The sequence below is a fragment of the Bombina bombina genome, chromosome 2 (assembly GCF_027579735.1).
Source record: "Bombina bombina isolate aBomBom1 chromosome 2, aBomBom1.pri, whole genome shotgun sequence".
In the NCBI taxonomy this organism is placed as follows: Eukaryota; Metazoa; Chordata; class Amphibia; order Anura; family Bombinatoridae; genus Bombina; species Bombina bombina.
Window position 1 is genome coordinate 1,326,965,533 of NC_069500.1, and position 26,749 is coordinate 1,326,992,281.

General features: G+C 38.9%; 1 protein-coding gene across 1 annotated transcript in view; it reads right to left on the reverse strand.

Moving 5' to 3' along the window:
- RGS12 (regulator of G protein signaling 12) overlaps positions 1-26,749 on the reverse strand; it is a 447,605-nt gene that overhangs the window by 404,959 nt on the left and 15,897 nt on the right. The window contains exon 2 of the mRNA XM_053704191.1: positions 14,570-16,534. Within this exon, the coding sequence (XP_053560166.1) occupies positions 14,570-16,429 (1,860 nt within the window). The 5' untranslated portion in view covers positions 16,430-16,534. The remainder of the gene's footprint in view (positions 1-14,569; positions 16,535-26,749) is intronic.

The following is a 26,749-nucleotide window of genomic DNA, read 5'->3' on the forward strand; positions in this document are numbered from 1 at the left end:
TAGATGACACCCTGCAACAACAATGTTGCTGTCTTTCAATTTTGTCATTTTTTATTTAAGGGTTAAGTAAGGAGCACTGGGGGTTGAGGTTAGTTTAAATGGACATTAAGCTCTATGCCTTTCCTTTTTTTCTTAAAGGGACACTGAACCGAATTTTTTTCTTTTGTGATTCAGATAGAGCATGCAATTTTAAGCAAGTTTCTTATTTACTCCTATTATCAATTTTTCTTCATTCTCTTGGTATCTTTATTTGATAGCAAGTTCAGAACTCTGGACAGCACTTTTTATTGGTGGATGAATTTATCCACCAATCGGCAAGGACAACCCAGGTTTTTCACCAAAAATGGGCCGGCATCTAAACTTACATTCTTGCTTTTCAAATAAAGATACCAAGAGAATAAAGAAAATTTGAAAATAGAAGTAAATTAGAAAGTTGCTTAAAATGTCATGCTCTATCTGAATCACAAAAGAAAAAAAATTGGGTTCAGTGTCCCTTTAATTTATTGTACCCTCTGCATAGCACTACCGAATCTATGCATGTACTACTACTACCAACACCACCACAACCATTACTACCACCACTACTACCACCAACACCACCACAACTACTACTACCACCAACACCACCACAACCATTACTACCACCACTACTACTACCACCAACACCACCACAACTACTACTACCACCAACACTACCACAACCATTACTACCACCACTGCTACTACCACCAACACCACCACAACCATTACTACCACCACTGCTACTACCACCACCACTAATACAACTACCACTACTCAAATAGGAAGTTGCATGACGCTCAGATTCATAACTGAGAATTACAAAAGGACCCTTGCTAACTAATCACATGCCTGTATACCATGAATGAGCATGCCACTGTTCTCCCCGATCTCCCCAGGACCTAGTTAATGGGCACAACACCCAGCTGATTTAACTGATCACCCAGCTAAAACTGAAGCCAATATTAATCTTAAATGAGCTAATACATTTTCTTTTAATGTCTGTTGCACAATTACCATTCAATCAATTTATAATAAATTATGCAATTTATTTGTGCTTTAGACATCTTAAAGAGACATAAAACACAATATTTTTATTTCTGGATTCAGATAGAGCATACATTTTTTAAACAACTTTCCAATTTACTACTATTAGCAATTTTGATTCATTCTATTGGTATCCATTGTTGAAGAAGTAGCAATGCACTACAGGGAGCAAGATAAACATACCAGTAAGCGAATGACAAGAAGCATACATGTGCATCCACCAATCAGACGCTAGCTCCCAGCACCTAAACCTACCTACGTATGCTTTTCAAAAAAGGATACCAAGAGAACTAAGCAAATTAGAAAATAGAAGTAAATTGGAAAGCTGTTGTATTTGTAAATTGTATGCTCTAAATGAAATATTTTGGGTTTCATGTCTCTTTAAAGTGATTGTAAACTTTCACGAATTAAAGCCCAATATCAAAAAATAATCTTAAAAACAGTAGCACTTTAATTAATTAAAGTTTACAAAAAGACGCTTATTTTTTAAAATACTTACCTTTGCGTTATGGTAAACATAACGCCGATCCTACATCCGCTTCTCCTGCTTTCAATAGCATATCAATGACGAATCAGGCTTCCTGCAATCGTTGTGCGCCCCACAAGCTGGAAGCCAAAGGGCACACACAACGATTGGAGGGAGCCCGATTCATCATCGATCTGCTAAAGAAAGCAGGAGATGCGGGCAGGTAAGTATTTTAAAAAAAACACAATTCATGCTTACCTGATAAATGTATTTCTCTTGTGGTGTATCCAGTCCACGGATCATCCATTACTTGTGGGATATTCTCATTCCCAACAGGAAGTTGCAAGAGGACACCCACAGCAGAGCTGTAATATAGCTCCTCCCCTAACTGTCATAGCCAGTCATTCGACCGAAAACAAGCCGAGAAAGGAGGAACCATAGGGTGCAGTGGTTACTGTAGTTTAAATTTAAAAATTACCTGCCTTAAAATGACAGGGCGGGCCGTGTACTGGATACACCACAAGAGAAATAAATTTATCAGGTAAGCATAAATTGTGTTTTCTCTTGTAAGGTGTATCCAGTCCACGGATCATCCATTACTTGTGGGATACCAATACCAAAGCTAAAGTACACGGATGAAGGGAGGGACAAGGCAGGTACTTAAATGGAAGGAACCACTGCCTGTAAAACCTTTCTCCCAAATATAGCCTCCGAAGAAGCAAAAGTATCAAATTTGTAAAATTTTGAAAAAGTATGAAGCGAAGACCAAGTCGCCGCCTTGCAAATCTGTTCAACAGAAGCCTCATTTTTAAAGGCCCAAGTGGAAGCCACAGCTCTAGTGGAATGAGCTGTAATCCTTTCAGGAGGCTGCTGTCCAGCAGTCTCATAGGCTAAGCGGATTATGCTTCTTAGCCAAAAAGAAAGAGAGGTTGCCGAAGCCTTTTGACCTCTCCTCTGTCCAGAGTAGACAACAAACAAAGCAGATGTTTGACGAAAATCTTTAGTAGCTTGTAAGTAAAACTTTAAAGCACGGACCACGTCCAGATTGTGTAATAGACGTTCCTTCTTCGAAGAAGGATTAGGACACAAGGATGGAACAACAATCTCTTGATTGATATTCTTGTTAGATACCACCTTAGGTAAGAACCCAGGTTTGGTACGCAGGACTACCTTATCCGTATGAAAAATAAGATAAGGAGAATCACATTATAAGGCAGATAGCTCAGAGACTCTACGAGCCGAGGAAATAGCTACCAAAAAAAGAACTTTCCAAGATAAAAGTTTGATATCTATGGAATGAAGAGGTTCAAACGGAACTCCTTGAAGAACCTTAAGAACCAAATTTAAGCTCCATGGTGGAGCAACAGGTTTAAACACAGGCTTCATTCTAACTAAAGCCTGACAAAATGCCTGAACGTCTGGAACATCTGCCAAACGCTTGTGCAAAAGAATAGACAGAGCAGAAATCTGTCCCTTTAAGGAACTAGCTGACAATCCTTTTTCCAAACCTTCTTGGAGAAAAGATAATATCCTGGGAATCCTGACCTTACTCCATGAGTAACCCTTGGATTCACACCTATAAAGATATTTACGCCATATCTTATGTTAAATTTTCCTGGTGACAGGCTTTCGTGCCTGTATTAAGGTATCAATAACTGACTCGGAGAAGCCACGCTTTGATAAAATCAAGCGTTCAATCTCCAGGCAGTCAGCCTCAGAGAAATTAGATTTGGATGGTTGAAAGGACCCTGAAGTAGAAGGTCCTGTCTCAGAGGCAGAGACCATGGTGGAAAGGATGACATGTCCACTAGATCTGCATACCAGGTCCTGCGTGGCCACGCAGGTGCTATCAGAATCACTGATGCTCTCCCCTGCTTGATCTTGGCAATCAGTCGAGGGAGCAGAGGAAACGGTGGAAACACATAAGCCAGGTTGAAAGACCAGGGCGCTGCTAGAGCATCTATCAGTGTCGCCTTGGGATCCCTGGACCTGGATCCGTAACACGGAAGCTTGGCGTTCTGGCGAGACGCCATGAGATCCAGTTCTGGTTTGCCCCAACGATGAATCAGTTGTGCAAAAACCTCCGGATGGAGTTCCCACTCTCCCGGATGAAAAGTCTGACGACTTAGAAAATCCGCCTCCCAGTTCTCTACACCTGGGATATGGATAGCTGATAGGTGGCAAGAGTGAATCTCTGCCCAGCGAATTATTTTTGAAACTTCTAACATCGCTAGGGAACTTCTTGTTCCCCCTTGATGGTTGATGTAAGCTACAGTCGTGATGTTGTCCGACTGAAATCTGATGTACCTCAGAGTTGCTAACTGAGGCCAAGCCTGAAGAGCATTGAATATCGCTCTTAGTTCCCGAATATTTATTGGAAGGAGAGACTCCTCCAGAGTCCACGATCCCTGAGCCTTCAGGGAATTCCAGACTGCACCCCAACCTAGAAGGCTGGCATCTGTTGTTACAATTGTCCAATCTGGCCTGCGAAAGGTCATACCTTTGGACAGATGGACCCGAGATAGCCACCAGAGAAGAGAATCCCTGGTCTCTTGTTCCAGATTCAGTTGAGGGGACAAATTTGTGTAATCCCCGTTCCACTGACTGAGCATGCATAGTTGCAGCGGTCTGAGATGTAAGCGTGCAAACGGCACTATGTCCATTGCCGCTACCATTAAGCCGATTACTTCCATACACTGAGCCACCGAAGGGCGCGGAATGGAATGAAGAACCCGGCATTAATTTAGAAGCTTTGATAACCTGGACTCCGTCAGGTATATTTTCATTTCTACAGAATCTATCAGAGTCCCTAGAAAGGAAACTCTTGTGAGTGGGGATAGAGAACTCTTTTCCTCGTTCACTTTCCACCCATGCGACCTCAGAAATGCCAGTACTACGTCCGTATGAGACTTGGCAATTTGGAAGTTTGACGCCTGTATCAGGATGTCGTCTAAATAAGGGGCTACTGCTATGCCCTACGGCCTTAGGACCGCCAGAAGCGACCCTAGAACCTTTGTAAAGATTCTTGGGGCTGTAGCTAATCCAAAGGGAAGAGCTACAAACAGGTAATGCCTGTCTAGAAAGGCAAACCTGAGAAACCGATGATGATCTTTGTGTATCGGAATGTGAAAAGCATCCTTTAGATCCACTGTAGTCATATATTGACCCTCCTGGATCATTGGTAGGATGGTACGAATAGTTTCCATCTTGAATGATGGAACTTTGAGGAATTTGTTTAAGATCTTTAGATCCAAAATTGGTCTGAAGGTTCCCTCTTTTTTGGGAATCACAAACAGATTTGAGTAAAAACCCTGTCCCTGTTCCTCCTTTGGAACTGGATGGATCACTCCCATAACTAGGAGGTCTCGTACACAGTGTAAGAATGCCTCTCTCTTTATCTGGTTTGCAGATAATTGTGAAAGGTGAAATCTCCCTTTTGGGGGGGAAGCTTTGAAGTCCAGGAGATATCCCTGGGATATAATTTCCAACGCCCAGGGATCCTGAACATCTCTTGCCCACGCCTGGGCGAAGAGTGAAAGTCTGCCCCCTACTAGATCCGTTACCGGATAGGGGGCCGTTCCTTCATGCTGTCTTAGAGGCAGCAGCAGGCTTTTTGGCCTGCTTACCTTTTTTCCAGGTCTGGATTGGTCTCCAGACCGTCTTGGATTGAGCAAAAGTTCCCTCTTGTTTAGCATTAGAGGAAGTTGATGCCGCACCTGCCTTGAAGTTTCGAAAGGCACGAAAGTTAGACTGTTTGGCCCTAGATTTGGACCTTTCCTGAAGAAGGGCATGACCTTTTCCTCCAGTGATATCAGCAATAATCTCCTTCAAACCAGGCCCGAATAGGGTCTGCCCCTTGAAGGGAATGTTAAGTAGCTTAGATTTTTAAGTCACGCCAGCTGACCATGATCTAAGCCATATCGCTCTGCGCGCCTGTATAGCAAAACCAGAATTCTTAGCCGTTAGTTTAGTCAAATGAACAATGGCATCAGAATAAAAGAATTGGCTAGCTTAAGTGCTCTAAGTTTGCCAAGTATGTCATCCAATGGAGTCGCTACCTGTAAAGCCTCTTCCAGAGACTCAAACCAGTACGCCGTAACAGCAGTGACAGGGGCAATGCATGCAAGGGGCTGTAGGATAAAACCTTGTTGAATAAATATTTTCTTAAGGTAACCTCTAATTTTTTATCCATTGGATCTAAAAAAAAGCACAACTGTCCTCGACAGGGATAGTAGTACGCTTTACTAGAGTAGAAACTGCTCCCTCCACCTTAGGGACTTTCTGCCATAAGTCCCGTGTGGTGGCGTCTATTGGAAACATTTTTCTAAAAATAGGAGGGGAAGAGAACGGCACACCTGGTCTATCCCATTCCTTATTAATAATTTCTGTAAACCTTTTAGGTATTTGGAAAAACATCAGTACACACCGGCACTGCAAAGTATTTATCCAGTATACACAATTTCTCTGGCACTGCAATGGTATCACAGTCATTCAGAGCAGCTAAAACCTCCCTAAGCAACACGCGGAGGTGTTCAAGCTTAAATTTAAATGTAGAAATATTAGAATCAGGTATCTTTCCTGAGTCATTAACATCACCCACTGACTGAAGCTCTCTTTCCTCAGCTTCTGCATATTGTGAGGCAGTATCAGACATGGTTCTTAAAGCGTCAGTATGCTCTGCATTTTGTCTCACCCCAGAGCTATCTCGCTTACCTCTAAGTTCAGGTAGTCTGGCTAATACCGCTGACAGTGTATTATCCATGACTGCCGCCATGTCTTGTAAAGTAAACGCTATGGGCGCCCTAGATGTACTTGGCGCCATTTGAGCGGGAGTCCCTTAAGCGGGAGTCAAAGGGTCTGACACGTGGGGAAAGTTAGTCGGCATAACTTCCCCCTCGTCAGATTCCTCTGGTGATAAATTTTTTAAAGACAGAAAATGATCTTTATTGCATAAAATGAAATCAGTACATTTGGTACACATTCTAAGAGGGGGTTCCACCATGGCTTTTAAACATAATAAACAAGGAGTTTCTTCTATGTCAGACATGTTTATACAGACTAGCAATGAGACTAGCAAGCTTGGAAAACACTTTAAATCAAGTTAACAAGCAAATATAAAAAACGGTACTGTGCCTTTAAGAGAAACACATTTTGTCAGAATTTGAAAAACAGTGAAAAAATGCAGTAAATCAAACGAAATTTTTACAGTGTGTATAATAGGCTAACAGAGCATTGCACCCACTTGCAAATGGATGATTAACCCCTTAGTTCAAAAAACAGATCAAAAAAACGAAATAGACGTTTTTTAACAGTCACAACCAACTGCCACAGCAAGCTGTGGCCCTACCTTCCCCAATAAACCACTTTGGAAAGCCTTTGGGCCCTTTAGAGATGTCCTATAGCATTCAGAGGGCCTTTGAGGGAAGCTGGATGTCACAGTTTGTAATTTTAACTGCACCAACTGTAACTTTTATATTACAACAGTGGAAAGCCTCAGAAAACTGTTTCTAGTCAAAATTTAAGCCAGCCATGTGGAAAAAACTAGGCCCCAATAAAGTTTTATCACCAGAGCATATATAAAAACGATTAAACATGCCAGCAAACGTTTTATATTGCAATATCATAAGGGTATTACCCCTGGGAGTAAGCATGATACCAGTCGTTATTAAATCACTGTATTCAGGCTTAACTTACATTAATCCGGTATCAGCAGCATTTTCTAGTGTTTTCCATCTCTAGAAAAAATTATAACTGCACATACCTCATAGCAGAGTAACCTGCACGCCATTCTCCCGCTGAAGTTACCTCTCTCCTCAGACATATGTGAGAACAGCAATGGATCTTAGTTACAACCTGCTAAGATCATAGAAACCTCAGGCAGATTCTTCTTCTATTTACTGCCTGAGATAAAATAGCACAACTCCGGTACTATTTAAAAATAACAAACTTTTGATTGAAGAAAATAAACTAGCTATATTTAACCACTCTCTCCTACAAAGTCCTTGCTTGTTGAGAGTTGCAAGAGAATGACTGGCTATGACAGTTAGGGGAGGAGCTATATTACAGCTCTGCTGTGGGTGTCCTCTTGCAACTTCCTGTTGGGAATGAGAATATCCCACAAGTAATGGATGATCCGTGGACTGGATACACCTTACAAGAGAAATAAGCGTCTTTGTAAACTTTAATGAATTAAAGTGCCCCTGTTTTTAAGATTATTATTTGATACTGGGCTTTAATTTATTAAAGCTTACAATCACTTTAAGTAACATTTATAAATAATAGAAAATGTTATGATTGCTAAGTATTTTACTGCCCCCTTATCAGCTACTTCATATTGCCCCCCCGTTAGTAAAATACGCTTTTGAAAACATTGCACGCACTGTTCTTCATGCATCAGAAATAATAAAAAAAAAAAAGGAGGGGAATGATTTCCCCTCCTGTTCTCCTTTATGTGGGTCAATGACAATGTGAGAGGTATAATGGAACAAGCACAATATACAGAGGTAGTTTAAAGCAAAAGCAGACAACTTAAATAATTAATGTATATGGTAATAGTGTTATATTTGTATTGATTAAACATTTTACGGAACATTACATTTGTAGTTTAACACCCCTTTAATCCTGAATTGGTATTTTTGCCACAGATGCATAATTATTATTATATGGCAACTGCAAAAAATAAAAAAATCTGTTAATGTTTTCAGGGTTACATGACAATTTGTACATTGTCCTCCCTCCTCCTTCTATATCAACGTCATTGTCAAGTCTAAGTGTATTGTATAACACAATGATCATGTGTTCTGTGCTGCAGACTATTGTGGTGCTTTAAAAATAAATAATAATAATAATATACATCTATAGCTTATAATAGCCAAACTCCACTCACCACTTGTCTTATTTGGAGGAGCCAATCTGGGCTTTGGTCTGCAGACAACAAGACTAGCCACAGTCATAATGTTAGTATAAAGTGCATTGTTCTGCAGTTTTTATCTGTTGAAGCCAATTAGGCAAAGATCTGTAGCAGGGTTGTCGTTGAGAAGTCTGCAGTGTACACAATTTTCAATTCTAAATTACTTGATAAGGTGCAAAATTAATAATTAAAGTATATTGCATTTTATCCTAATAACTAAACATTTTATGTTAAAATCGCAAAATGTTTACTGTCCCTTTAACATGAAAGAATGTAATGACTACTTTGCATTTACACTGCATCATTAACAGGCGCCCAGGGACACATACCAGTCTTATTTAAAGGTTGTACTTTTTGTGGATTGGCGGTCAGGGCAACTTATTGGAAGGAGAGACTCCTCCAGAGTCCACGATCCCTGAGCCTTCAGGGAATTCCAGACTGCACCCCAACCTAGAAGGCTGGCATCTGTTGTTACAATTGTCCAATCTGGCCTGCGAAAGGTCATACCTTTGGACAGATGGACCCGAGATAGCCACCAGAGAAGAGAATCCCTGGTCTCTTGTTCCAGATTCAGTTGAGGGGACAAATTTGTGTAATCCCCGTTCCACTGACTGAGCATGCATAGTTGCAGCGGTCTGAGATGTAAGCGTGCAAACGGCACTATGTCCATTGCCGCTACCATTAAGCCGATTACTTCCATACACTGAGCCACCGAAGGGCGCGGAATGGAATGAAGAACCCGGCATTAATTTAGAAGCTTTGATAACCTGGACTCCGTCAGGTATATTTTCATTTCTACAGAATCTATCAGAGTCCCTAGAAAGGAAACTCTTGTGAGTGGGGATAGAGAACTCTTTTCCTCGTTCACTTTCCACCCATGCGACCTCAGAAATGCCAGTACTACGTCCGTATGAGACTTGGCAATTTGGAAGTTTGACGCCTGTATCAGGATGTCGTCTAAATAAGGGGCTACTGCTATGCCCTACGGCCTTAGGACCGCCAGAAGCGACCCTAGAACCTTTGTAAAGATTCTTGGGGCTGTAGCTAATCCAAAGGGAAGAGCTACAAACAGGTAATGCCTGTCTAGAAAGGCAAACCTGAGAAACCGATGATGATCTTTGTGTATCGGAATGTGAAAAGCATCCTTTAGATCCACTGTAGTCATATATTGACCCTCCTGGATCATTGGTAGGATGGTACGAATAGTTTCCATCTTGAATGATGGAACTTTGAGGAATTTGTTTAAGATCTTTAGATCCAAAATTGGTCTGAAGGTTCCCTCTTTTTTGGGAATCACAAACAGATTTGAGTAAAAACCCTGTCCCTGTTCCTCCTTTGGAACTGGATGGATCACTCCCATAACTAGGAGGTCTCGTACACAGTGTAAGAATGCCTCTCTCTTTATCTGGTTTGCAGATAATTGTGAAAGGTGAAATCTCCCTTTTGGGGGGGAAGCTTTGAAGTCCAGGAGATATCCCTGGGATATAATTTCCAACGCCCAGGGATCCTGAACATCTCTTGCCCACGCCTGGGCGAAGAGTGAAAGTCTGCCCCCTACTAGATCCGTTACCGGATAGGGGGCCGTTCCTTCATGCTGTCTTAGAGGCAGCAGCAGGCTTTTTGGCCTGCTTACCTTTTTTCCAGGTCTGGATTGGTCTCCAGACCGTCTTGGATTGAGCAAAAGTTCCCTCTTGTTTAGCATTAGAGGAAGTTGATGCCGCACCTGCCTTGAAGTTTCGAAAGGCACGAAAGTTAGACTGTTTGGCCCTAGATTTGGACCTTTCCTGAAGAAGGGCATGACCTTTTCCTCCAGTGATATCAGCAATAATCTCCTTCAAACCAGGCCCGAATAGGGTCTGCCCCTTGAAGGGAATGTTAAGTAGCTTAGATTTTTAAGTCACGCCAGCTGACCATGATCTAAGCCATATCGCTCTGCGCGCCTGTATAGCAAAACCAGAATTCTTAGCCGTTAGTTTAGTCAAATGAACAATGGCATCAGAATAAAAGAATTGGCTAGCTTAAGTGCTCTAAGTTTGCCAAGTATGTCATCCAATGGAGTCGCTACCTGTAAAGCCTCTTCCAGAGACTCAAACCAGTACGCCGTAACAGCAGTGACAGGGGCAATGCATGCAAGGGGCTGTAGGATAAAACCTTGTTGAATAAATATTTTCTTAAGGTAACCTCTAATTTTTTATCCATTGGATCTAAAAAAAAGCACAACTGTCCTCGACAGGGATAGTAGTACGCTTTACTAGAGTAGAAACTGCTCCCTCCACCTTAGGGACTTTCTGCCATAAGTCCCGTGTGGTGGCGTCTATTGGAAACATTTTTCTAAAAATAGGAGGGGAAGAGAACGGCACACCTGGTCTATCCCATTCCTTATTAATAATTTCTGTAAACCTTTTAGGTATTTGGAAAAACATCAGTACACACCGGCACTGCAAAGTATTTATCCAGTATACACAATTTCTCTGGCACTGCAATGGTATCACAGTCATTCAGAGCAGCTAAAACCTCCCTAAGCAACACGCGGAGGTGTTCAAGCTTAAATTTAAATGTAGAAATATTAGAATCAGGTATCTTTCCTGAGTCATTAACATCACCCACTGACTGAAGCTCTCTTTCCTCAGCTTCTGCATATTGTGAGGCAGTATCAGACATGGTTCTTAAAGCGTCAGTATGCTCTGCATTTTGTCTCACCCCAGAGCTATCTCGCTTACCTCTAAGTTCAGGTAGTCTGGCTAATACCGCTGACAGTGTATTATCCATGACTGCCGCCATGTCTTGTAAAGTAAACGCTATGGGCGCCCTAGATGTACTTGGCGCCATTTGAGCGGGAGTCCCTTAAGCGGGAGTCAAAGGGTCTGACACGTGGGGAAAGTTAGTCGGCATAACTTCCCCCTCGTCAGATTCCTCTGGTGATAAATTTTTTAAAGACAGAAAATGATCTTTATTGCATAAAATGAAATCAGTACATTTGGTACACATTCTAAGAGGGGGTTCCACCATGGCTTTTAAACATAATAAACAAGGAGTTTCTTCTATGTCAGACATGTTTATACAGACTAGCAATGAGACTAGCAAGCTTGGAAAACACTTTAAATCAAGTTAACAAGCAAATATAAAAAACGGTACTGTGCCTTTAAGAGAAACACATTTTGTCAGAATTTGAAAAACAGTGAAAAAATGCAGTAAATCAAACGAAATTTTTACAGTGTGTATAATAGGCTAACAGAGCATTGCACCCACTTGCAAATGGATGATTAACCCCTTAGTTCAAAAAACAGATCAAAAAAACGAAATAGACGTTTTTTAACAGTCACAACCAACTGCCACAGCAAGCTGTGGCCCTACCTTCCCCAATAAACCACTTTGGAAAGCCTTTGGGCCCTGTAGAGATGTCCTATAGCATTCAGAGGGCCTTTGAGGGAAGCTGGATGTCACAGTTTGTAATTTTAACTGCACCAACTGTAACTTTTATATTACAACAGTGGAAAGCCTCAGAAAACTGTTTCTAGTCAAAATTTAAGCCAGCCATGTGGAAAAAACTAGGCCCCAATAAAGTTTTATCACCAGAGCATATATAAAAACGATTAAACATGCCAGCAAACGTTTTATATTGCAATATCATAAGGGTATTACCCCTGGGAGTAAGCATGATACCAGTCGTTATTAAATCACTGTATTCAGGCTTAACTTACATTAATCCGGTATCAGCAGCATTTTCTAGTGTTTTCCATCTCTAGAAAAAATTATAACTGCACATACCTCATAGCAGAGTAACCTGCACGCCATTCTCCCGCTGAAGTTACCTCTCTCCTCAGACATATGTGAGAACAGCAATGGATCTTAGTTACAACCTGCTAAGATCATAGAAACCTCAGGCAGATTCTTCTTCTATTTACTGCCTGAGATAAAATAGCACAACTCCGGTACTATTTAAAAATAACAAACTTTTGATTGAAGAAAATAAACTAGCTATATTTAACCACTCTCTCCTACAAAGTCCTTGCTTGTTGAGAGTTGCAAGAGAATGACTGGCTATGACAGTTAGGGGAGGAGCTATATTACAGCTCTGCTGTGGGTGTCCTCTTGCAACTTCCTGTTGGGAATGAGAATATCCCACAAGTAATGGATGATCCGTGGACTGGATACACCTTACAAGAGAAATAAGCGTCTTTGTAAACTTTAATGAATTAAAGTGCCCCTGTTTTTAAGATTATTATTTGATACTGGGCTTTAATTTATTAAAGCTTACAATCACTTTAAGTAACATTTATAAATAATAGAAAATGTTATGATTGCTAAGTATTTTACTGCCCCCTTATCAGCTACTTCATATTGCCCCCCCGTTAGTAAAATACGCTTTTGAAAACATTGCACGCACTGTTCTTCATGCATCAGAAATAATAAAAAAAAAAAAGGAGGGGAATGATTTCCCCTCCTGTTCTCCTTTATGTGGGTCAATGACAATGTGAGAGGTATAATGGAACAAGCACAATATACAGAGGTAGTTTAAAGCAAAAGCAGACAACTTAAATAATTAATGTATATGGTAATAGTGTTATATTTGTATTGATTAAACATTTTACGGAACATTACATTTGTAGTTTAACACCCCTTTAATCCTGAATTGGTATTTTTGCCACAGATGCATAATTATTATTATATGGCAACTGCAAAAAATAAAAAAATCTGTTAATGTTTTCAGGGTTACATGACAATTTGTACATTGTCCTCCCTCCTCCTTCTATATCAACGTCATTGTCAAGTCTAAGTGTATTGTATAACACAATGATCATGTGTTCTGTGCTGCAGACTATTGTGGTGCTTTAAAAATAAATAATAATAATAATATACATCTATAGCTTATAATAGCCAAACTCCACTCACCACTTGTCTTATTTGGAGGAGCCAATCTGGGCTTTGGTCTGCAGACAACAAGACTAGCCACAGTCATAATGTTAGTATAAAGTGCATTGTTCTGCAGTTTTTATCTGTTGAAGCCAATTAGGCAAAGATCTGTAGCAGGGTTGTCGTTGAGAAGTCTGCAGTGTACACAATTTTCAATTCTAAATTACTTGATAAGGTGCAAAATTAATAATTAAAGTATATTGCATTTTATCCTAATAACTAAACATTTTATGTTAAAATCGCAAAATGTTTACTGTCCCTTTAACATGAAAGAATGTAATGACTACTTTGCATTTACACTGCATCATTAACAGGCGCCCAGGGACACATACCAGTCTTATTTAAAGGTTGTACTTTTTGTGGATTGGCGGTCAGGGCAACTTTACACCAAACAACATGAAAAGTTAAAATACACACGGAAGATCAAGAAGTCATAAGAGCTTGATTGATTAACTTTACAGCACATTTAGTGTCCTTTAATTAGTATATTGGATTTTCTATGTCTCTTTAAGGCTTGTGCTATTCATCTAGTTCAGTGCTTTCCAAACTGTGTCTCATGACACATTAGTGCGTCGGCGGCAGTGTGTAGGTGTGTCCCTGCTTCAGCACAAATTTTTTTTAATTTAAATTTTTTTTACATTTTATTTTTGCTTTCCGACTTTCCGCCTGCCTGCTACGCATACTTAGTGGGTCACAGATCATCTTAACCTATTGGAACAGCTCAGTGGGAACTGAAACTATTCCCATTGGCGGCTTTGATGGTACACTGGCTACTGACTGTAGTCTCCTCAATCAGCTTGTGACTGCATGTGTACTCAGTGAGTGGGATAGCTGCTTGATGATGAAATGCGAGTGTCTTTATCTAAGATTCTACCAAATATTCAGAAACTGTGTTCATCCCATCAACCTCATACATCCCATTAAAATAGTAAGTAGCTATTGGTGTTATTAAACTATTTTTTAATTCTTGCACACACATACTGTTACTTGTAAATACATTTTGTTATTATATAATTTATGTATGTGTCCGTATCTCTTAAAACAAGATGGTTTAACCTCTTGTTTGCGAGTACAACTGAATTACTGTGTCGCAAAATGATGTAGGTCTAAAAAGGGTGTCACCAACATGAACAGTTTGGAAAGCTCTGATCTAGTTACTACAAACCACACTTACTGCAGTTTAACCATGGAAGACCTTGAAAAAATAGGCTTACCTTTCTATCCTCTTTTGCCTTCCTTAAGTTGTGTTGAGCTCCAAAAACATTTTGTACTTCAAACACTTTTTTAGACCAGTCATCTTTGCGAGTAGGAAGTGAAGGTGGCACAAAGTTACCTTCCACCCGGTATCGGTCAGCTGGGATTTTGCTCATTGGAGGAGGGAGAGTACCGCAATTAACACTGGACCAGCCATCAGTGGAATCTGCATATGACTCCTGATCACTTGCATTCCCTTGTTGCCAGTCCCGTATGACATGAACCGGCAGCCATTTTTGCCCTCCAACATCCAGAGTGCTGGATTTTTTTGATGGGGGGACTGAACTTCTTTTTGATGTTATCGGAACTTCAATACGTGCAGAAGGACCTAAATGCTTTTTAAAATTTTGCACTTTGTCTGCCTGAACACCTTGCAATGCAAAATGTGCTTCTTCTTCATTGTAATAACCATTCCAATGAGGAACAGACTGGCTCTGCACTCTTCCTACAGGATTCTCCCACACTCCATGAGGGATGTGCTTGCTTTGTGGTGTTCCTAAATCTACAACCAACACTCTGTTACTTTTTTCTTCATGGTTAAAATTGCCAATGCCACTATCACTGTTACTACTTGTACTGTTGTTGTGATGGGCCTCTCCATCGTTATCAAGAAACGCTCTTGCTCTCATCCCTTCAATTAGCTCCCCCATATCTCTATAAAGGACAGAGACAAATTGCAATACAGGCAAAGAAGATGGTGGGAACTCCAGACAACCATTAGTATCTGGATCTGGGGTACATTCAAATCGGAATCTCCTGGTAATACCTTGATGTATTTTATGATGGAAAAGTTCAGGATCTACCATGAACACATGACAAGATGTCCTTAATATCCCTTCTTCATTTTGTGCCAAGCTTTGATCGTCCCCACTTTGCATAGTAACAAGTCCAAAAAAACGACGGTCATCAGGGCATACTGCACTGAATGCCAATTTATCCGCAGGATATACTGCTATTATACCAGCTTTATCAGTACAGAGCTGAATACTATCATGCATGACCTTCATCATTACCAGTGAATGTATTTTTTGCTCTGCTCTCAGCCGTCTCATGCACCCACGAATGGCCTGCAAGCTGTCATATTCAAGATTGGAACTTGTAGATGGAAGTTCAATAGAGCCAAGGTATCCAACTATCATGCCAACATTTAGGATACTTGCATCCAACTCAAAATCATCTAGGTTTTCTGGCCCATTGGTAAAGACACAGTCATTACTTAGTACCCTTGATATTTCTTCTTTTGAAAGCAAGTCTGTGCTGTTTCTCAAACCTCCCTTCCTAATTTCATATTGAGAAGTTGACATAGATCTAGACCTGTGTTTTGGGGTATAATTATCTTTTTTATTAGTGCAAACACCTGGGTTTTCAAAGAGCATGTTTAATATCCCTCCAGATTGCATTTCTTCAACAACTCTCTCAGCTCTGTTTATACCTAGGGCTTTTGAATCTGGTCTTGGCTTTAAGCATGTTCGTCCTTCATAGAAAGCAATTTCCTCATCACTAGAACAAGGGTCTGCTGGGCGGTATCCTTCAGCAATGACCATGTGGAGCACACCAGAGCATTTTCCAATCAGCTTGACAACATCTTCATGAGATGCTTTCTTAACATTGATTTCATTCACAACATATATTTGGTCCCCAGATTTAAGCCCCACAAATTCAGCTGGGCTTTCTTTGATAACACTACTTATAACACAAGGAGCTTGTCCTGAAAGAGTAAAGCCATATCCTGCCCTTCCTCTTGCAACCTCTACATTCCTTAATCGAGGGGCTGTATGCATCTTCAGACGATTTTTCATGGAATCCACTGGTTTAAACATTTGTTTTATGTACAAAATCAGGGATGTTTCAGAAAAATAATTGCTTTTTCATGGCGCACAGAAATCTTGAACACAGGCAGATATTTTTAGCTGGTATGTCTTAGACTGCAAAGAAACAAAAATACATTAGACATCTGTCTTCAATTGATTTTTTTTTCATGCAAACTATTATTTGGGTCTTCATTACAGAAGCTATGTAATAAAGATATATGTGTTTCAAAAGCAACAAATTTACTGCAAATAAGCAAATAGAGGAATTAAATGGACACTTTCACAATATAATATTTACAGTATTTTGCTTTTTTTGTATGGAAAATGAACGCTACTTGATATTTAAAATAACAGGCCTAACATATCTGTACACTGCTGGTACATGGGACTGTAGCATTTACTGGTGGATAGGGACATGCCCTATCAGCATAAGGAATAATCTTTTTTTTTTAAATAAAAGAACTGTAATACATATGCAACAAAGAAAAAAATACTTTAAAGTACCTTTAAAAAGGGACATAAAAAAGAATGGTTACTACCATGCTAATGTATTTGCTCTTGTGCCTGCAGCCCTACTTTTCTTAAAAAAAACAGTTCTGCTATTTTAATATCTTAAAGGTGCCAGAGGCCTTTTCATACTGGCACTGCCATCTTGAAGCGTAGGTATGCTCACAACCTGTGACCTGTGCTGCGCACTCACATATCAGGTTTCTGGCTTTTTTGTGTATTTTTTTTTCTCTTTTATTCGGGTCAATTAAACATTCTTACTAAAAAAACAGGTACATAAGAATTACAAACATAAGAAGAAAAGGCGGATATATGTATTATCATAGACTTGACAAGCAGTGCAGACAAAAATAGAGTATAAATCATAAAAAATAAGCCATTGAAACATAGCATATCTGTATATTAGATATGATACCTCATTTTCTTCTCTTGTCCCCAATCCCTCTCTTTCCTTCCTCTACCCTTTTTCTTCCCTTCTTTTCCCTTTTAGGCAACTTTATTTTAGTTGTCTAATAACATATTAAGCAACATCAGGAACCAGAACTATGCTGCAAAAATGTAAACCTCCTGCATTGTATAGTCCACACAAACCTGAAGCACACTATTATACAAATGTAAACCTCCTGCATTGTATAGTCAACACAAACCTGAAGCACACTATAATACAAATGTAAACCTCCTGCATTGTATAGTCCACACAAACCTGAAGCACACTATTATACAAATGTAAACCTCCTGTATTGTATAGTCCACACAAACCTGAAGCACTCTATTATACAAATGTAAATATCCTGCATTGTATAGAACACACAAACCTGAAGCACACTATTATACAAATGTAAACCTCTTGCATTGTATAGACCACACACACCTAAAGCACACTATTATACAAATGTAAACATCCTGCATTGTATAGTCCACACAAACATGAAGCACACTATTATACAAATGTAAACCTCCTGCATTGTATAGACCACACAAACCTGAAGCACACTATTATACAAATGTAAACCTCCTGCATTGTATAGTCCACACAAACCTGAAGCACACTATTATACAAATGTAAACCTCCCTCATTGTATAGTCCACACAAACCTGAAGCACACTATTATACAAATGTAAACCTCCTGCATTGTATAGTCCACACAAACCTGAAGCACACTATTATACAAATGTAAACCTCTTGCATTGTATAGACCAAACACACCTAAAGCACACTATTATACAAATGTAAACATCCTGCATTGTATAGTCCACACAAACCTTAAGCACACTATTATACAAATGTAAACCTCCTGCATTGTATAGACCACACAAACCTGAAGCACACTATTATACAAATGTAAACCTCCTGCATTGTATAGTCCACACAAACCTGAAGCACACTATTATACAAATGTAAACCTCCTGCATTGTATAGTCCACACAAACCTGAAGCACACTATTATACAAATGTAAACCTCCTGCATTGTATAGTCCACACAAACCTGAAGCACACTATTATACAAATGTAAACCTCCTGCATTGTATAGTCCACACAAACCTGAAGCACACTATTATACAAATGTAAACCTCCTGCATTATTACAAACATAAGAAGAAAAGGCGGATATATGTATTATCATAGACTTGACAAGCAGTGCAGACAAAAATAGAGTATAAATCATAAAAAATAAGCCATTGAAACATAGCATATCTGTATATTAGATATGATACCTCATTTTCTTCTCTTGTCCCCAATCCCTCTCTTTCCTTCCTCTACCCTTTTTCTTCCCTTCTTTTCCCTTTTAGGCAACTTTATTTTAGTTGTCTAATAACATATTAAGCAACATCAGGAACCAGAACTATGCTGCAAAAATGTAAACCTCCTGCATTGTATAGTCCACACAAACCTGAAGCACACTATTATACAAATGTAAACCTCCTGCATTGTATAGTCAACACAAACCTGAAGCACACTATAATACAAATGTAAACCTCCTGCATTGTATAGTCCACACAAACCTGAAGCACACTATTATACAAATGTAAACCTCCTGTATTGTATAGTCCACACAAACCTGAAGCACTCTATTATACAAATGTAAATATCCTGCATTGTATAGAACACACAAACCTGAAGCACACTATTATACAAATGTAAACCTCTTGCATTGTATAGACCACACACACCTAAAGCACACTATTATACAAATGTAAACATCCTGCATTGTATAGTCCACACAAACATGAAGCACACTATTATACAAATGTAAACCTCCTGCATTGTATAGACCACACAAACCTGAAGCACACTATTATACAAATGTAAACCTCCTGCATTGTATAGTCCACACAAACCTGAAGCACACTATTATACAAATGTAAACCTCCCTCATTGTATAGTCCACACAAACCTGAAGCACACTATTATACAAATGTAAACCTCCTGCATTGTATAGTCCACACAAACCTGAAGCACACTATTATACAAATGTAAACCTCTTGCATTGTATAGACCAAACACACCTAAAGCACACTATTATACAAATGTAAACATCCTGCATTGTATAGTCCACACAAACCTTAAGCACACTATTATACAAATGTAAACCTCCTGCATTGTATAGACCACACAAACCTGAAGCACACTATTATACAAATGTAAACCTCCTGCATTGTATAGTCCACACAAACCTGAAGCACACTATTATACAAATGTAAACCTCCTGCATTGTATAGTCCACACAAACCTGAAGCACACTATTATACAAATGTAAACCTCCTGCATTGTATAGTCCACACAAACCTGAAGCACACTATTATACAAATGTAAACCTCCTGCATTGTATAGTCCACACAAACCTGAAGCACACTATTATACAAATGTAAACCTCCTGCATTATTACAAACATAAGAAGAAAAGGCGGATATATGTATTATCATAGACTTGACAAGCAGTGCAGACAAAAATAGAGTATAAATCATAAAAAATAAGCCATTGAAACATAGCATATCTGTATATTAGATATGATACCTCATTTTCTTCTCTTGTCCCCAATCCCTCTCTTTCCTTCCTCTACCCTTTTTCTTCCCTTCTTTTCCCTTTTAGGCAACTTTATTTTAGTTGTCTAATAACATATTAAGCAACATCAGGAACCAGAACTATGCTGCAAAAATGTAAACCTCCTGCATTGTATAGTGCACACAAACCTGAAGCACACTATTATACAAATGTAAACCTCCTGCATTGTATAGTCAACACAAACCTGAAGCACAATATAATACAAATGTAAACCTCCTGCATTGTATAGTCCACACAAACCTGAAGCACACTATTATACAAATGTAAACCTCCTGTATTGTATAGTCCACACAAACCTGAAGCACTCTATTATACAAATGTAAACATCCTGCATTGTATAGAACACACAAACCTGAAGCACACTATTATACAAATGTAAACCTCTTGCATTGTATAGACCACACACACCTAAAGCACACTATTATACAAATGTAAACATCCTGCATTGTATAGTCCACACAAACCTTAAGCACACTATTATACAAATGTAAACCTCCTGCATTGTATAGACCACACAAACCTGAAGCACACTATTATACAAATGTAAACCTCCTGCATTGTATAGTCCACACAAACCTGAAGCACACTATTATACAAATGTAAACCTCCCTCATTGTATAGTCCACACAAACCTGAAGCACACTATTATACAAATGTAAACCTCCTGCATTGTATAGTCCACACAAACCTGAAGCACACTATTATACAAATGTAAACCTCTTGCATTGTATAGACCACACACACCTAAAGCACACTATTATACAAATGTAAACATCCTGCATTGTATAGTCCACACAAACCTTAAGCACACTATTATACAAATGTAAACCTCCTGCATTGTATAGACCACACAAACCTGAAGCACACTATTATACAAATGTAAACCTCCTGCATTCTATAGTCCACACAAACCTGAAGCACACTATTATACAAATGTAAACCTCCTGCATTGTATAGTCCACACAAACCTGAAGCACACTATTATACAAATGTAAACCTCCTGCATTGTATAGTCCACACAAACCTGAAGCACACTATTATACAAATGTAAACCTCCTGCATTGTATAGACCACACAAACCTGAAGCACACTATTATACAAATGTAAACCTCCTGCATTCTATAGTCCACACAAACCTGAAGCACACTATTATACAAATGTAAACCTCCTGCATTGTATAGTCCACACAAACCTGAAGCACACTATTATACAAATGTAAACCTCCTGCATTGTATAGTCCACACAAACCTTAAGCACACTATTATACAAATGTAAACCTCCTGCATTGTATAGTCCACACAAACCTGAAGCACACTATTATACAAATGTAAACCTCCTGTATTGTATAGTCCAAACAAACCTGAAGCACTCTATTATACAAATGTAAATATCCTGCATTGTATAGAACACACAAACCTGAAGCACACTATTATACAAATGTAAACCTCTTGCATTGTATAGACCACACACACCTAAAGCACACTATTATACAAATGTAAACATCCTGCATTGTATAGTCCACACAAACCTTAAGCACACTATTATACAAATGTAAACCTCCTGCATTGTATAGACCACACAAACCTGAAGCACACTATTATACAAATGTAAACCTCCTGCATTGTATAGTCCACACAAACCTGAAGCACACTATTATACAAATGTAAACCTCCCTCATTGTATAGTCCACACAAACCTGAAGCACACTATTATACAAATGTAAACCTCCTGCATTGTATAGTCCACACAAACCTGAAGCACACTATTATACAAATGTAAACCTCTTGCATTGTATAGACGACACACACACCTAAAGCACACTATTATACAAATGTAAACATCCTGCATTGTATAGTCCACACAAACCTTAAGCACACTATTATACAAATGTAAACCTCCTGCATTGTATAGACCACACAAACCTGAAGCACACTATTATACAAATGTAAACCTCCTGCATTGTATAGTCCACACAAACCTGAAGCACACTATTATACAAATGTAAACCTCCCTCATTGTATAGTCCACACAAACCTGAAGCACACTATTATACAAATGTAAACCTCCTGCATTGTATAGTCCACACAAACCTGAAGCACACTATTATACAAATGTAAACCTCCTGCATTGTATAGTCCACACAAACCTGAAGCACACTATTATACAAATGTAAACCTCCTGCATTGTATAGTCCACACAAACCTGAAGCACACTATTATACAAATGTAAACCTCCTGCATTGTATAGTCCACACAAACCTGAAGCACACTATTATACAAATGTAAACCTCCTGCATTGTATAGTCCACACAAACCTGAAGCACACTATTATACAAATGTAAACCTCCTGCATTATATAGCTTACACAAACCTGAAGCACACTATTATACAAATGTAAACCTCCTGCATTGTATAGTCCACACAAACCTGAAGAACACTATTATACAAATGTAAACCTCCTGCATTGTATAGTCCACACAAACCTGAAGCACACTATTATACAAATGTAAACCTCCTGCATTGTATAGTCCACACAAACATGAAGCACACTATTATACAAATGTAAACCTCCTGCATTGTATAGTCCACACAAACCTGAAGCACACTATTATACAAATGTAAACCTCCTGCAATGTATAGTCCACACAAACATGAAGCACACTATTATGCAAATGTAAACATCCTGCATTGTATAGTCCACACAAACCTGGAGCACACTATTATACAAATGTAAACCTCCTGCATTGTATAGTCCACACAAACATGAAGCACACTATTATACAAATGTAAACCTCCTGCATTGTATAGTCCACACAAACATGAAGCACACTATTATACAAAATGTAAACATCCTGCATTGTATAGTCCACACAAACATGAAGCACACTATTATGCAAATGTAAACATCCTGCATTGTATAGTCCACACAAACCTGAAGCACACTATTATACAAATGTAAACCTCCTGCATTGTATAGTCCACACAAACCTGAAGCACACTATTATACAAATGTAAACCTCCTGCATTGTATAGTCCACACAAACCTGAAGCACACTATTATACAAATGTAAACCTCCTGCATTGTATAGTCCACACAAACCTGAAGCACACTATTATACAAATGTAAACCTCCTGCATTGTATAGTCCACACAAACCTGAAGCACACTATTATACAAATGTAAACCTCCTGCATTATATAGCTTACACAAACCTGAAGCACACTATTATACAAATGTAAACCTCCTGCATTGTATAGTCCACACAAACCTGAAGAACACTATTATACAAATGTAAACCTCCTGCATTGTATAGTCCACACAAACCTGAAGCACACTATTATACAAATGTAAACCTCCTGCATTGTATAGTCCACACAAACATTAAGCACACTATTATACAAATGTAAACCTCCTGCATTGTATAGTCCACACAAACCTGAAGCACACTATTATACAAATGTAAACCTCCTGCATTGTATAGTCCACACAAACCTGAAGCACACTATTATACAAATGTAAACCTCCTGCATTGTATAGTCCACACAAACCTGAAGCACACTATTATACAAATGTAAACCTCCTGCATTGTATAGTCCACACAAACCTGAAGCACACTATTATACAAATGTAAACCTCCTGCATTATATAGCTTACACAAACATGAAGCACACTATTATACAAATGTAAACCTCCTGCATTGTATAGTCCACACAAACCTGAAGAACACTATTATACAAATGTAAACCTCCTGCATTGTATAGTCCACACAAACCTGAAGCACATTATTATACAAATGTAAACCTCCTGCATTGTATAGTCCACACAAACATGAAGCACACTATTATACAAATGTAAACCTCCTGCATTGTATAGTCCACACAAACCTGAAGCACACTATTATACAAATGTAAACCTCCTGCATTGTATAGTCCACACAAACATGAAGCACACTATTATACAAATGTAAACATCCTGCATTGTATAGTCCACACAAACATGAAGCACACTATTATGCAAATGTAAACATCCTGCATTGTATAGTCCACACAAACCTGAAGCACACTATTATACAAATGTAAAAAAGCCTGCAACCGCACTGATCTGTGAATGTGCACTGCTTCTGTCCCAGGGTGTGAGAAAACCTGTGCTCCAAGATGGCAGTGTTCAGTATGAAGAGGAGGAGCTTCACCATCTGACAACTTTAAAGGGACAGTCTACTCCAGAATGTTAATTGTTTAAAAAGATAGATAATCCCTTTATCACCCATTCCCAAATTTTGCATAACTAATACTGTTACATAATTATACATTTTACCTCTGTGATTACCTTTAATCTAAGCCTCTGCAGACTGCCTCCTTATTTCAGTTATAAATCATAAAAAATAAGCCATTGAAACATAGCATATCTGTATATTAGATATGATACCTCATTTTCTTCTCTTGTCCCCATCCCTCTCTTTCCTTCCTCTACCCTTTTTCTTCCCTTCTTTTCCCTTTTAGGCAACTTTATTTTAGTTGTCTAATAACATATTAAGCAACATCAGGAACCAGAACTATGCTGCAAAAATGTAAACCTCCTGCATTGTATAGTCCACACAAACCTGAAGCACACTATTATACAAATGTAAACCTCCTGCATTGTATAGTCAACACAAACCTGAAGCACACTATAATACAAATGTAAACCTCCTGCATTGTATAGTCCACACAAACCTGAAGCACACTATTATACAAATGTAAACCTCCTGCATTGTATAGTCCACACAAACCTGAAGCACACTATTATACAAATGTAAACCTCCTGCATTGTATAGTCCACACAAACCTGAAGCACACTATTATACAAATGTAAACCTCCTGCATTGTATAGTCCACACAAACCTGAAGCACTCCATTATACAAATGTAAACATCCTGCATTGTATAGAACACACAAACCTGAAGCACACTATTATACAAATGTAAACCTCTTGCATTGTATAGACCACACACACCTAAAGCACACTATTATACAAATGTAAACATCCAGCATTGTATAGTCCACACAAACCTGAAGCACACTATTATACAAATGTAAACCTCCTGCATTGTATAGACCACACAAACCTGAAGCACACTATTATACAAATGTAAACCTCCTGCATTGTATAGTCCACACAAACCTGAAGCACACTATTATACAAATGTAAACCTCCCTCATTGTATAGTCCACACAAACCTGAAGCACACTATTATACAAATGTAAACCTCCTGCATTGTATAGTCCACACAAACCTGAAGCACACTATTATACAAATGTAAACCTCCTGCATTGTATAGTCCACACAAACCTGAAGCACACTATTATACAAATGTAAACCTCCTGCATTGTATAGTCCACACAAACCTGAAGCACACTATTATACAAATGTAAACCTCCTGCATTGTATAGTCCACACAAACCTGAAGCACACTATTATACAAATGTAAACCTCCTGCATTATATAGCTTACACAAACCTGAAGCACACTATTATACAAATGTAAACCTCCTGCATTGTATAGTCCACACAAACCTGAAGAACACTATTATACAAATGTAAACCTCCTGCATTGTATAGTCCACACAAACCTGAAGCACACTATTATACAAATGTAAACCTCCTGCATTGTATAGTCCACACAAACATTAAGCACACTATTATACAAATGTAAACCTCCTGCATTGTATAGTCCACACAAACCTGAAGCACACTATTATACAAATGTAAACCTCCTGCATTGTATAGTCCACACAAACCTGAAGCACACTATTATACAAATGTAAACCTCCTGAATTGTATAGTCCACACAAACCTGAAGCACACTATTATACAAATGTAAACCTCCTGCATTGTATAGTCCACACAAACCTGAAGCACACTATTATACAAATGTAAACCTCCTGCATTATATAGCTTACACAAACCTGAAGCACACTATTATACAAATGTAAACCTCCTGCATTGTATAGTCCACACAAACCTGAAGCACACTATTATACAAATGTAAACCTCCTGCATTGTATAGTCCACACAAACATGAAGCACACTATTATACAAATGTAAACCTCCTGCATTGTATAGTCCACACAAACCTGAAGCACACTATTATACAAATGTAAACCTCCTGCATTGTATAGTCCACACAAACATGAAGCACACTATTATACAAATGTAAACATCCTGCATTGTATAGTCCACACAAACATTAAGCACACTATTATACAAATATAAACATCCTGCATTGTATAGTCCACACAAACCTGAAGCACACTATTATACAAATGTAAAAAAGCCTGCAACCGCACTGATCTGTGAATGTGCACTGCTTCTGTCCCAGGGTGTGAGAAAACCTGTGCTCCAAGATGGCAGTGTTCAGTATGAAGAGGAGGAGCTTCACCATCTGAAAACTTTAAAGGGACAGTCTACTCCAGAATGTTAATTGTTTAAAAAGATAGATAACATAATTTATGCTTACCTGATAAATTTATTTCTCTTGTAGTGTATCCAGTCCACGGATCATCCATTACTTATGGGATATTAACTCCTCCCCAACAGGAAGTGCAAGAGGATTCACCCAGCAGAGCTGCTATATAGCTCCTCCCCTAACTGCCATTATCAGTCATTCGACCGAAAACATGCAGAGAAAGGAAAACCATAGGGTACAGTGGTGACTGTAGTTTAATGGAAAAATTACCTGCCTTAAAGTGACAGGGCGGGCCGTGGACTGGATACACTACAAG